This window comes from Eumetopias jubatus, unplaced genomic scaffold (assembly GCF_037043125.1).
Source record: "Eumetopias jubatus isolate StellerSeaLion01/CBP00866 unplaced genomic scaffold, mEumJub1_p1.0 scaffold_14, whole genome shotgun sequence".
NCBI lineage: Eukaryota > Metazoa > Chordata > Mammalia > Carnivora > Otariidae > Eumetopias > Eumetopias jubatus.
The window spans coordinates 94040976-94054047 of NW_028274820.1; the positions used below are offsets into that span (position 1 = coordinate 94040976).

Below are 13072 nucleotides of genomic sequence, written 5' to 3' on the forward strand. Positions count from 1 at the left end.
TAGAGCTAATACTTCTTGATGCATACTGTGTGCCAAGCACAGAGCTAAGACCACAGATAGGTTTCTGACTTCATCTTTTTTTTTTTTGTATTTATGTATTTATGTATTTATTTAAGAGAGAGGACAGGAACAGAGGAGAGGGAAGCAGACTCTGTGCTGAGCGCGGAGCCAAATGTGGGGCTCGATCCCATGACCATGAGCTCATGACCTGAGCCGAAATCAAGAGTTGGACATTCAACCAATGGAAACCACCCAGGCACCTCAAGTTTCTGACTTCATCTTAACACCAGTTCTGTGAGGTAAGGACTGTTATTTCTCCACATTTCTCAGATGGATAAACTGAACTACAGAAAGGCTAAATAACCTGCCCCAAAATGTAGTAAATTAAACATTTATTGCTCTCTTTCTCTAAACCCAACTGAAATGATTGCGAAGGAATAAAAAAACATAGAGATCCACAAGGACAAAGATAACAACAGTTGACAAAATCTTAGAAACTGGAAAATGGAAGGGTAATTACTGAGTTAGAAGACTGGGGAATCTAAGGTCAAGTCTGTGAGATTCCTTTACCTTTCAGTTTGCAGACCCTGGTATGTAGGCTTATACCCTTCCTCCCCATGCCCCACCAAAGTAGGAGGTTGGAGGATTCTCTCTAGGAAAGCTGGTTAGTCCAAGAGAAAAAACTACAGATCCCTTTGAGGATCAGGGAATCTGCCAATGAAAATGTTGGGCTCACTCCTTATAGGACCAGAGAGAAGCCTGCATTCAATAGTCCTTTCCCTCCTGTAGCTTTCAAATTAGTCTTTTAGTCCTTCAGTCTTAGATATGAATGAACAGCCAAGGATAACCAGAAGGAAGCTTCTAACATGAGTCTAAAACAAAAAAAGAAACTCAGAGGAAACAAAAACAGTGTAGAAATCAGAAGAAAATTTCCAAAAACTTAAACTGTCTTCACAGAGTTAAAAAGAATTATACACACACACACACATACACATACACACACACGTATACATATATATGAAACAAGATCATATACAGGAATATATATCTACATGTCCATATCTACATAGAGAAATAAGAAAGAACCCTTAGAAATGAGAACTTTAACAGAAGTTAATTCCATAGAAGATTTTTTTTAAAGATTTTATTTATTCATTTGAGACACAGAGATAGAGAGAGAGAGAGAGAGCATGAGCAGGAGGAAAGGCAGAGGGAGAGGGAGAGGCAGGCTCTCCGCTGAGCAGGGAGCCCGATGCGGGACTCAATCCCAGGACCCCGGGATCATGACCTGAGCCGAAGGCAGATGCCCAGCCATCTGAGCCACCCAGGCACCCCCATAGAAGATTTTTTTTTTTTTATAAAAGTTGAGAAAATCTCTTGGAAAGAAGTGCAGATAGAATATAAGAGAAAATGGGAAAAAAGATGAAAATCAGATTAATTCAGAAGCACTAACACCCAATTAATAAGAATTTCACAAAGAGGAAACACAAGTGCTGGCTTTGGCAGCACATATACTAAAATTGGAACAATACAGAGAAGACTAGCGTGGCCCCTGCACAAGGATGACATGCACATTCACGAAGAGTTCCATATTGAAAGGAAGAAGAAGAAGAAAAAGAGAAAATGGAGGGGGAAAACTTAAAGGAAAAATAAAAGACAAACTTTTAGACTACAAGGGCAAACAGTGTCCGAGACACTGTATGAAAAAAGACCCATGAGGAAGCATATAGTCATGAAATTTCAGATCACCGTGGACGAGGAGAGTCTTAAGAGAGGAAACTCACCCAATGAAAAAATGAAACCACCATTAACTCCAGGAAATACAAGTTGCATAGGTAAGGAATAGAATCATAATATATTATGAGGCTCAGTTGAGAAAAGTATACAATACTGAAGAAAATAATTATGTAAATAATGCAAAGTGGTTGGATAAGAAACTTCCATGGGAAGAATGGGAGAAAGGAAGAGAGTGAGTGAGAGAGAGAGGGAGAGCACATGATTGGGCAGGTGCCGTGGGGGTGGGGTGGATTTGGGGGCTAGGTCTTCATCTTCCACAGTAAAATGGAAATTCCAAAATGGAAATATCAGTAAAAAGTAGTTTAAATATGTTATTTAGAAACTTGAAGTTAAAGAACAAAACGAAACAGTTAAAAGTTATTTTGGGGGATTGGAAATTGGGGATGGGAGAGAGCGGGAGACTACTATTTTCTTGTAAGTTCGTGGACTCATTTAACTTTAAAAATTAGGTACATGCGTTATTTTGAAAGAAAAATTAAATTCAAAAATAACTTCCCTAAAGTCATATGGCTGGTAAGTGGTGGGACTGGCCTCTGACCTGTAGGCAATCAAATCCCAGAGCCCATGCCCTTAGCCAGCACACTGCCTCTCTTTATGGAGAGGATACACAGAAATGATGGCTCTATTGAGGATCAGGGACTCAAGGTAAATGCATAGAAGTAGCATGGAAAAGTTTTCCTTATTCATTAACAATTCAGGCACCAAGCAAGACAGAAGCAGAGAGCAAGACAGAAAGGTTGGACAGACTGGTTGCTGAAAATGTCACCAGAGGAGGTTTTAAGTGAGAAGCACTGAAGTTTTGTATTTTAGACAGTTTAAGAAGTTCCAGCCAACTGTTTGTCCTTAGGGAAGCATTTAAAGGGATTCAGGTGATATGACTTGACTGGCTAGAAAAAGGCACCTTCTTTGTGAAAGGCCACAGTCTTTCACGAATCTCCATATCTTGGCGGGGTGGGTGGGAGGGAGCTCTGAATTTCTATTCCAGCCTTCCTAGTCAAAGGGGGTTTTGGGCCCTGGCATTTGAAAAGTGAGATAAATTCAATACTGTCTCATTTGAGCACTGTATTTCCCACCTCTCTACCTTTACCCACTCATTCACAATTTCTGATGGTGGTCAAGGTGCTCTGGCTTGAGGCTTGGAAGGACAGAGGTGCCAATCCCCTCTGGGCAGTACCAACAAGACTGTCTTCTTGTTGGTCTTGAAGACCACTCCCAGACCACTGACACAAGAGGGTGTGATTTCACTCCGGCCTTCTGTGCACACACCCTTGGGGCACCCCAGAGGGACGATTTCCCTTTGAAGGATGTGAGATGCTGCTGGAAGGTGGGGAGGAAAAGGCAAAGCAAACAAAACAAACAGGAGGAATGGACTCAAAAGACTCCGTCTCTAAACTTCCACAAATACAATCCTTGGAAAGGTTTCAATATTTGTAAAAAGAGTGATACCCACTCTTTGGATATACTTAAAGAATAATATTTGGAATGCCTCTCCCTGATACCTAGAAATTTACCCAGAGAAAAATGAAGGCACTAGTTTAAATGTTTAGTTATTGCTTTTTTATAGCCACCAAACTAGTTTTATAAGTTAGCTTACTTTCATCCTTTGAAGGCACCAGTTAAAAATATCTAGGAGAGAGCTCCACCTTTATAGGCTAACATACTGGCATGGATTAAGTGACAAACAGAGAAAGAAAACAACCAATGGACAGAAAGACACACAGTGACACTGGATAGTGCAGGGGTTTTTTTTAACCTAACATAAGAAATCTTTGCATGTCAAGACACATTATTAGTCTACCGTGTCCTTTCTTTCTTTTTTTTTTTTAAGATCTTATTTGAGAGAGAGAGCGCGAGCAAGAGAGCAAGCACGAGGAGGCTGAAGGGCAGAGGGAGAAGCAGACTCCCCGCTGAGTGGGGAGCCCAACATGGGGCTCGATCCCAGAATTCCGGGATCATGACCTGAGCCGAAGGCAGATGCTTAACCAACTGAGCCACCCAGGCACCCCTACCCCTACCATGTCCTTTTTAATGGCTACATGGTGCTCCATTTTATGCACACACATCAATTTATTAACAAATCTCCTACTGATGAACATTCAAATTGCTTCTAGTAGTTTCCTGTCATAAACACTGTAGTGACTAAACTCTGCGCACGTATTTTTTGTTCCCTCTTCCAATTACAGCTTTAGGTTAAATCCACTTGGAGATTTACAGCACTCTAGGGACTCTTTCAAGTAGGCAAAGGTAAAGCTCTTCCCTGCTACGATGAAAGGACAAACAAATTCAGAAATGCTGAGCTTACCGGTTTTCCCCAAAGTGAATAATGAAGAATGTCTAGGTTAGCTAATAAGAATGCTAATTATTGTTTCTTTCAGAAATGATTTCTGGCTTGCCAGGGTTAAGTGGGCAAACAAACAAAAAATCTTTAAGTATGTGTGAGTTCTATAGGTTTTGGCTCACAGAGGAGGAGCCCTGGGAGGCTGGTCTGGATTTCTGCCAATCAGAGAAAGTATGAACAAGATAGTTAGCCCCTGGAGTGTGCCTGATCTTTCTTGGCCTTTTCCAAACTCCCGCCTACCAAACTGTGTGAGCAAAAGGAAGCTCTGAGGGCCAGTGGGAGAAGTAGAAGTGGAAGGCCTACTTTAAATATGGAAGGTTCTCTGTTTATAAACTTTCAGCAACACAACTTTGTGTGCCATCAGAAGCTGGTGTCAGTGGTCACTGCAATATCATTTTGGACTTCAGAACAGAGACGAAGAATGATAAATATCCACCTTAAATAAGTTGTTCCAGAACACAGAAGAAGAGGGTAATAACATCCAACATATTGTATGAGACTGGGATGACCTCGATGCTCAAATTAGACAGGGATTCTCTAAGTGAGACAAATTATAGGCCATTTCTCACTTCCGAACATAGATGCAAAAACACTAACCACAATATTTACAACCACTCCAATATTGAAAAGAATAAATGCGTATCAAACACACGTGATCAAATAAAGCTCATCTCAGAAATACAAGGATAGTTTAACATTAAAAACCTGTTAATGTAACTTGTCACGTTAGCAGATGAATGAACAAAAAGCACATGAGTATTTTACTAGATGCAGAAAGAACATGTGATATAACTCCATTAAAAAATTAGCAAGCTTGATGAAGTTTCTATCAAATATTGATAGCAAACAAAATATGGCAAACAGAAGAATTTCCTGTAAAGTTAGGTACCACTTAAGGATGTCCAGCGTCCACACTGTTGTTGTGAACATTGTTTTGAGGTGCTGGCAGCATAGTAGCGTAAGGATTATAAAGGAAGAAACAAAGCTAGTAAGAACGTAGTCCTCCTCTGAAAAACAAACTGAGGGTTCTAGAGGGGAAGGGGGTGGGGGGATGGGTTAGCCTCGTGATGGGTATTAAAGAGGGCACATTCTGCGTGGAGCACTGGGTGTTATGCACAAACAATGAGTCATGGAACACTACATCAAAAACTAATGATGTAATGTATGGTGATTAACATAATAATAAAAAAATGAAAAAAAAAAAAAGGTAGTCCCCATAAGAAATCCACAGGAATTCATAGAAACAACCAGAACTACTCAGAGTTTAGAAGGACTGCTAGATAGGGGCACCTGGGTAACTCCAGTCATGATCTCAGGGTCCTGGGATCGAGCCCCGTGTCGGGCTCCCTGGTCAGCAGGGAGTTTGCTTCTCCCTGTCCCTCTGCCCTTCTCCCTGCTCGTATGCACACATGTGCACAGGTGCGCACACGCACTCTCTCTCTAATAAAAAAAAATGAAATCTTAAAAAAAAAAAGGACTGCTAGATAACAAACTCAGTAGACCAAACAGGTTTAGTCCTAGAAACCAAAAACAAGTAATTGGAAAAGAAAATTAATAAAATTATTAATAGCAACAAAACCTGCAAAATATTTAGGAATTATTCCAACAAAGGAAACCTTTAATGAAAAGAGTAAAAGATAAATATACAGTTTTGCTGTGTTCGTGCATGAAATGACTGAATACCATAAGGATGTCAGCTTTTCCTCAGGTAAATATAAAATTTAACCCAAGTCCAGTAAGTACACTCCAGGGCCTTTCGTTTTGAAGCGGTAATTGCTAATTGCTGTGTGACTCGGAGTCAGTGATTGTTTTGTTTGTAAGAGTCATGGTTAAATTCATATGGAAAGTGAAGGGACGAGGCTAGACAAGGAAATTTTGAAGAATTGGAAGGACGAAATGGGAACAGGGCTTTCCCTACCAGACAGCAAGACGTGTTAGTTTTAACAGTGAAGACAGCAGAACATTAGAAAGGCCAATGGGCTAGAGAGCCCAAACCTATGCAATTTCAGTACAGTAAAAATAAAACCAAACACTTCTGTTCAAGGGAAGATACCATAAATGAAGTGTCTGTAGGAACACTTTGAAAAAAGGCTTTGGGAACCTACCTTGATTACAAATTAATGTGCTTCTAAATTAACAGTTAGGTTAAGCTGTCCTTGCCGCCCAGCAATGGAAACGATTCTGTAGAAGGGTTTGCATCCTGGTTCTGTCACCTGATTGCCATGGGACTCTGAGCCAGGGATTGTACCTGTTTTCCCTATTTGTCACCTGGAGACAGATACTTTACTTATGGTGCTGTTGTAGGGATTAAATCAATTAACAACTATAAAGTGTCGGGCATAATGATGATATATTTGTTCGAGTGCCATTAAAGACTGATTACCGTTATCATTGCCTCACTCTGTTACCTTAAATTTCCACAACATTTTACACATTTTCAACCACTTTCACCTCTGTGTTCTCATTCTGCCTTCGGAGTAACCTATGTGAACAGATAAGGAAGGTTCCAGATCACAGCTTTGGTGATCTGGTTTTTCAACCCCTTATGAAATAAGGAGATAATCTCCAAGGCTCCTTTTGGCTCTAAAAAGTCATTTCTATTTTATAAGAAAGAAATTCAAGGCAAAGAAATGTTAACTGACTTGCCTTAGGTCACAAAGTTATCAGCAGAGTTAGGATTAAAACCTATGTCTCCCATATTAATTTGCATTATAAAGCTACAATAGTAATAATAATTTCCCCAGACTCTTCTTGTGTCTAAATTTCTTTGTGGAATTATAAGCAAGATACGTAGGAAGGTGATTCACCTGGGGATCATTCAGAATATTACTGATCTATTCTAATGAGTCGAAGCACCTAACTCATTGCCAAGGAGGGAATTAGCGGAGATCTATCTCTTTTGTTAACGACATTAACACGGATAATGGCAATACCAGTAAGGATAAAGAAAGAATTACCTGGGCAAGCAGACCTGGTTGGATCTGAAGAGGCTGCGCTCCTGGGGCTTGAGTGACGATAGGCACAGCATTCTCCATTCGCACGGAATAGCCAGCGTGCTTAGAGGGCGAGGCCTGCAACCCTATTCCAGACCCGGGCAAGGGAGAGAGGGGTTGTTGGGGGGTCAGAAACTGCTGGATGCGGAGAACCTTCCTAGCCAGCTGGTCAGGTCTCATCTCCCCTTCACTCCAGTCCCTGCCGGCTATCACCTGGTCCTTTGCAAGTCTCCCCTTTAGTTTCTAACTCAAAATTTTAAAAGGCACAAAAAACCAACTTTGAACCTTTTCAGAGACTAGAAGGTCAAATTAAGGAGTCTGTAAAAGCCTAAAGTGGAACAGTTATGCCGACAAATCCCAGCAGAAAAGTGGCTTCTAACATGAAAATACACTTGTGGTATGTCAAAGTCAGGGGTGTTGGGAAGAGCATCTGAATCCACCAGAATTGCACCGACTCTGAACCTGAGCAGCCACACACAGGCTTACACTGTGAGGTTTGTGGAAACAAATACTTGAGCTTTCCAGATACACGGTAATCTCGTACACAGTCAACTCTGGCTTCTTAGAACTTTCAGGAGAAGAGTGTTGGGGTGCGTGGCTAAAGAATCATTTGGGGAACTGGCCTGGGAGGTACTTTTCAGTCAGATTTGTATTTTTCATGAGAGCAGGAGGCTGCGTTGGCTGGCAGAGCGCCAACTCTCTACAGATAACCCTCCAGGAGGATATTTCATTGGAGGAAATGTAAGCTGACATCAGCCTAACAATAGGCACGCAAACAACATGCTGGCCGGGGACAAAAACACCAGCAGGTGGGGAGAAAAACAACTTGGTGCTGAGGCTTAAGTCCTGTTGTTCCTAGGCTGGCCAGAGCAGGAGAGGGGTCCTCAAGTTCAGTGATGTGGGAAAAACACGGGTACCAGTGCCCCAGAGGTCATCTGGTAAGCAGGTGAGGGGCTGTGTCTGCTCATCCTTACCTTGGAAGCCGGGTGGACACACGATGAGAGCTTGCTGGAAGGGGTCGGGCCGGGCACAGATCTGGGCTGTTCCCGTCTGCAGGGGCATGCTCCGCTGGGCCACTGCGGCCATGGATGCCGCTGAGGGCTGGTAGAGTGCAGATTGGTAGTTTAGTATGGAGACTTCGGGATTGGCTAAGGAAAGAGTGGCACTGGTGGAGGTGGGAGCCTAAAGGAATGATGGGGATTAAACAAAAATAAACAAACATAAAAAATGAGGGAGGTGGTATGTTGGGAGCCACGAGTCTAAAGCAAATAAATGAACTCAAAAGAAGAGCAAACGAATAAAAACCAAGAGCAAAAAAGCAAAAACGGAGGGGAGTGGAGACACAGTTGAGTCTCAGGGAAAAGCAGGCACCTGCCGCCACAATAGAATCGCCTTCGGTGCTCACGCTCAGGCCAAGTCCTAGCATTTGTGGGGCCTGGATGAGCGGACAAACGGAAGCTTGCATAATGTAGGTCTAAAAACGGCAAAGTTAAAAATTGGGCCAGAAACTATTTATGTTCTACCCTTCCACTTTGATAAATATACTTCACAACTACCTGGAAGGCCAGGTTTGAGTTTAGGACTCTTGGATTCCTTGGGTTCTGCACTGGAACATGGTGACAGGGCGGGGAGTGGGAGGGCGGGGGAGGAGGCGAGAGCTGACCTCCTGTCTGCCTTCTCTTCCTGCCCCAGCTCCATCCCACAACTCAGGGGCTTTGGGTGCACATATGCGGACCTGCCAGCCCACACGTCCAAGCTCTGTTCACAGTCCCTTTCCCTTGGGCCTGGTGGCACAGTCCATACTCAGGAGGATGAAGCCAGGAGGAGGCCTCTACAGGCACAGGGGCCCAGGTACCCAGTGTTTGGCAAGGAAGCACACACACACGGAGGAAGGCTGAGGTAGGCCTTGGAAGGGGGCTCTCCTGTTCAGGCCTAAGGGGAGTACTGTTTACAGATGGCTGCAGAGCCCACTACTGCAAATTAACACGCCATAGAAACAGAGAGCTATAGAAATTAACACGCCATAGAAACAGAGAGCTATAGAAATTAACATGCCATAGAAACAGATAGCCAGGGAGAGGGACACGCAGTCTGGGCTTTCTTGTTTGAGTCTGGGGCAATCGTACACTGGCGTTCGACTCTGAAGGCTGGAAGCCAGAGAGGAGAGATGCCGGTGGGTGAGGAGAATTTTGAGAGGAGTTAACTAACTCTGAAATTATGTTCTCTGTCTCTTTCGGAAAGAGACATCATTTGAGAATGAACTTCCCTGGGAAGCAAGAAAACTCAGTTCTGAATTGGGAAGCCTCTGGCTTTGCCCCATTTAGCCTTCTTCACACCGATCCTGAGCAAGATAGGGGCAGGGGGTCGCCGTGTCTTCGAATTCAACGCTGTTTACAAGTTTTGCTGCTAGAGGTTCCATGGACTGAAGGATAAGGAGGCAAGAGCCATAAGGGTATCCTGGACACATGTGGAAATAGGGTTTTAAGAAGGCTACGAATATATGTCAAATTTGATAAAAAGCATAAAATCTCATTTTACATTTTTTTAATACTTAAGACTTTATGTTGAGTTTCTTTTCTTTTTAAATATTTTATTTTATTTTATTTTATTTGAGAGAGAGAATGAGAGAGAGAGAGCATGAGTTGGGGGAGGGTCCGAGAGAGAAGCAGACTCCCTGCCGAGCAGGGAGCCCGACGCAGGACTCGATCCTGGGACTCCAGGATCATGACCTGAGCCGAAGGCAGTCGCTTAACCAGCTGAGCCACCCAGGCGCCCCTATGTTGAATTTCTGTGCAAAGCAAATTAATTTGTTTGAAAGTAATCACTACATTATGTAGCATACATGTTTGGATTTTAAGATACGTATTGTCACAATAAGTGGCTGTTTTGGGCCTCCAGGTAGTGTGACTGGGAATGCATGGGTGATGCGCATGTGTGAGCATCTGTGTTTTGTTACTGATGACATGCGTTGTGTTTCCTCTCTGTTCTCTCTGGGGCCCCACCTGTCCTGGAGGCTCCTCCCCATACACATTTCCCTCCTTGGGGACCAATATCCTCCAGATTCCCACTCGGGTACTCGACCACTCCACCTCCTGCGGCTGCCTCCTTCAAATCATCCCTGGGACCTGACCCTCTTTAGCTGAGGGTCTCTCCCCTGGTGCCTGGGCTCTGTTTAGTTAAGTTCTGGCCTTCACTCTCCCCCCTTCCAATTCTTCTTGGGGCTGAGGCTAGAACATTCTTTCCAGAAGACTACTTTGTGCCTGTCACCACCTCTGCCCCCAAAATCTCCAATTACTGTCTAATGAACACTATATACGCACTTCAGTCTGGCACTCCTTTCCCACGGTTTGGCCAACTTTCCCTTCCAAATTTATCTCCCTCTGCTCTCTGTGCTCATGGCACCAGCCAGAGAGTCTACTCACTGCTGACGAGCATGCTGTGAGTACAGGCCCTGCTGACTCACACAAATCTTTGACACACAGCATTCCCTCCAAGCCTCTGTGCTCCAAGGTCTCGCCTGGGTCCCCTGTGCTCTGCACTGAAACCCCCCAACACCATCAATTTAAATGAACTTCTCAGTTATATTAACCCATCTGGAGGCACCTGCATGGCTCAGGCGGTTAAGTGTCAGACTCTTGGTTTGGGCTCAGGTCGTGATCTTGGGGTTATGAGATAGAGCCCCGTGTCAGGCTCCACCCTCAGCATGGAGTCTGCTTGTCCCTCTCTCTATGCTCCTTCCCCTGCTTACTCGTTTTCTCTCTCAAATAAATAAATAAAATCTTAAAACAAAACAAACCCTCTTCTGCCAGCCAATGTGATGGGGTTCTGGTGATGAAGGACAAAACCATGGTGGTATTTTGTCAAGGAGCTCATCTGTCTGCCTTGGACACCTTAGCCTGAGCACTGGGCCAGGCCCTGGGAGGTACTCTTTGTTTCTTCGGATGCCAAATCTTAGCATTAGCTCTTCCCCCTAAGGAGAGTCTTTTTTTTTTTTTTTTTTAAGATTTTATTTATTTATTTGAGAGAGAGAGAGAGACAGCGGGGAGTGGGAGAGGGAGAAGCAGACCTCCTGCCAAGCAGAGAGCCTGATGCAGGGCTCGATCCCAGGACCCTGAGATCATGACCTGAGCCGAAGGCAGTCGCTTAACCGACTGAGCCACCCAGGCGCCCCCCCGCTAAGGAGAGTCTTAAGAATACCAATGGCCCCCAGGGGTGGCAGATTCCATGTGGTCTCTCCTGGATATAGGCAGGGGGAGAGAGGGCAGGGAAGAAAAGCTCAGCATCAGCAACTCTGTGTGCTGCAGGCCTGGCCTAGAGACCAGGGAGGTGGGGGAGGGGAGGTGGGGGTGGGGGTGGGGGCTGGTAGCTGAGGTCAGTGTCTCTTCAGTGCCAGGAAGGGACCTGTCAGAAGAGTGTGGAGGGCAAGGCGGAGGTATCCATGTTTCAGGATTAGAAGAGACACTCCTTTCCTCTGGTGCGGTGTGTGCAGACACACACAGGAGTGTTGTGACCACTGCAGATTTGATAGGAAGGCTGAAAAAAATATCTAGGGACAGTTAGTTCTTTGGGGGAAGTGGGAAGACTGGAATTTGGGAATAAAAGTACAAGTCTCTTTCTTAGATACCAGAGGCAGCCTGGACTAGGATTTGGAGATTATTCACTCAGTAAATAGTTCCTGGGTCTCATTCCTATTTTAAATAACACGTAAGGTGTGGAGTTCTACTAATTTTTTGTAAAAAGTTGGAAATGTGTGGGAAGAAAACCTTACTTTCCTGGTCCCTTCTAGTTCCGGCTGCTGGGATTCTGGTGACAGACTGATGAACTGATTTTCCCTGTGACTTGGAGAAAGGACAGGTTTTATCTGTCCCAAGAGGAGATCATGTGGACCCAGCAGTAAGTACAGGGACAAGGAGAAGGGGTCTGCCCTGCGTGATCGCCAGCGTCCCTTCCCGTGCTCGAATTCTTTACCGGGCAGATGTCAGACATAAAAGCATTAGAGCAGGAGGCTTTACATTGTTCCCACATCGGGACAGAAGGAAACACTAAGAGGTACCATCTCAGAAAAAGCATCCCAAGAGTCCTTTCTGGGACCTTTCCGTGGGACCAGCAGTCCATACAGAGTGCCTAGGTCTCTCAAAGGAAGTAAGTTTGGAAGTAAACACTTTCTTACATAGTAGAGGACTTTTGTGTATGATATTGTCTGCTGTATATGATACTGGAAGAATCTGATCTCCTGACTAGGTTTGAGGGGGAAAATACAATTCTTGATGCTCACCGTCAGCCCTGCCCGCCTTCCCCTTTGCTCCCCATTCACCTGGTTGTGGACAGTGTTCAGCTGGTTGTTGAAGGTCATGGTCAGGTTGGTGGACGTGCTGGGGGCCACATGCGTGATGAAAGGGGTTTTGCTCTGGTTCACCGTGTCATACATATTCACCCGACGCTTGCAAATCTCCATGTTCTGGAAACACGATTTGACGCTGTTCATGCAGAAGGCAGAGGCATGAGGGAAAGAGGAAGGTAATGTGGGATAAAGGGGAGAAAATGGACAGAGTGGGAAAGAAACGTTAACGCAGTAAGTAAGACAACTGGGGAAACTTAACTTCAGGCCTACTTTCCTGGATTTCTCAGGTGGAGTCTGCGTTTGCAAGAGTCACCTTTATTCAGATGAACCGCCCCCACGGCCTTAGCGCCCGTCCCCCATCCAGGATGGGTAAAGGTTCTCCACAGCACAAGAGACGTGACGGCTCTCGCTGTATTTTCCTCATATATCTGATCTGCTGAACCAACCTCATGGCTCATTCTCGGCTTTCGGGGTCGTTTCTCTGACTGGGAACAAGAAACAGCAGCTTCCGACCTGCCTGTCTTACCAAAGACAACTCCTTGCACTTCTGGGGCACTGGCGCCATCTACGGGACGACCAAGGAACCAGCCAACCCAGTACCTT

General features: G+C 44.6%; 1 protein-coding gene and 1 non-coding gene across 8 annotated transcripts in view; one reads left to right on the forward strand and one right to left on the reverse strand.

Annotated features, from left to right (window-relative positions):
- HIPK2 (homeodomain interacting protein kinase 2) overlaps positions 1-13072 on the reverse strand; it is a 185680-nt gene that overhangs the window by 43094 nt on the left and 129514 nt on the right. For 5 of the 7 annotated variants that reach the window (XR_015766802.1, XR_015766799.1, XR_015766800.1 and 2 more), the window contains exons 7-9: positions 12443-12605; positions 8103-8310; positions 7093-7214 (exon numbers count right to left, since the gene is read on the reverse strand). Coding sequence is in view for 3 of the 7 variants with exons in the window: in XM_028106243.2 (XP_027962044.1) it covers positions 7093-7214; positions 8103-8310; positions 12443-12605 (493 nt within the window). In the remaining 4 variants the exon portion in view is untranslated. The remainder of the gene's footprint in view (positions 1-7092; positions 7215-8102; positions 8311-12442; positions 12606-13072) is intronic. The other 2 variants (XR_015766801.1, XM_028106246.2) reach the window with 1 other exon arrangement.
- Positions 1491-1597, forward strand: LOC114211799 (U6 spliceosomal RNA). Its single transcript, XR_003609834.1, has one exon. It is a non-coding gene; the product is annotated as a U6 spliceosomal RNA (small nuclear RNA).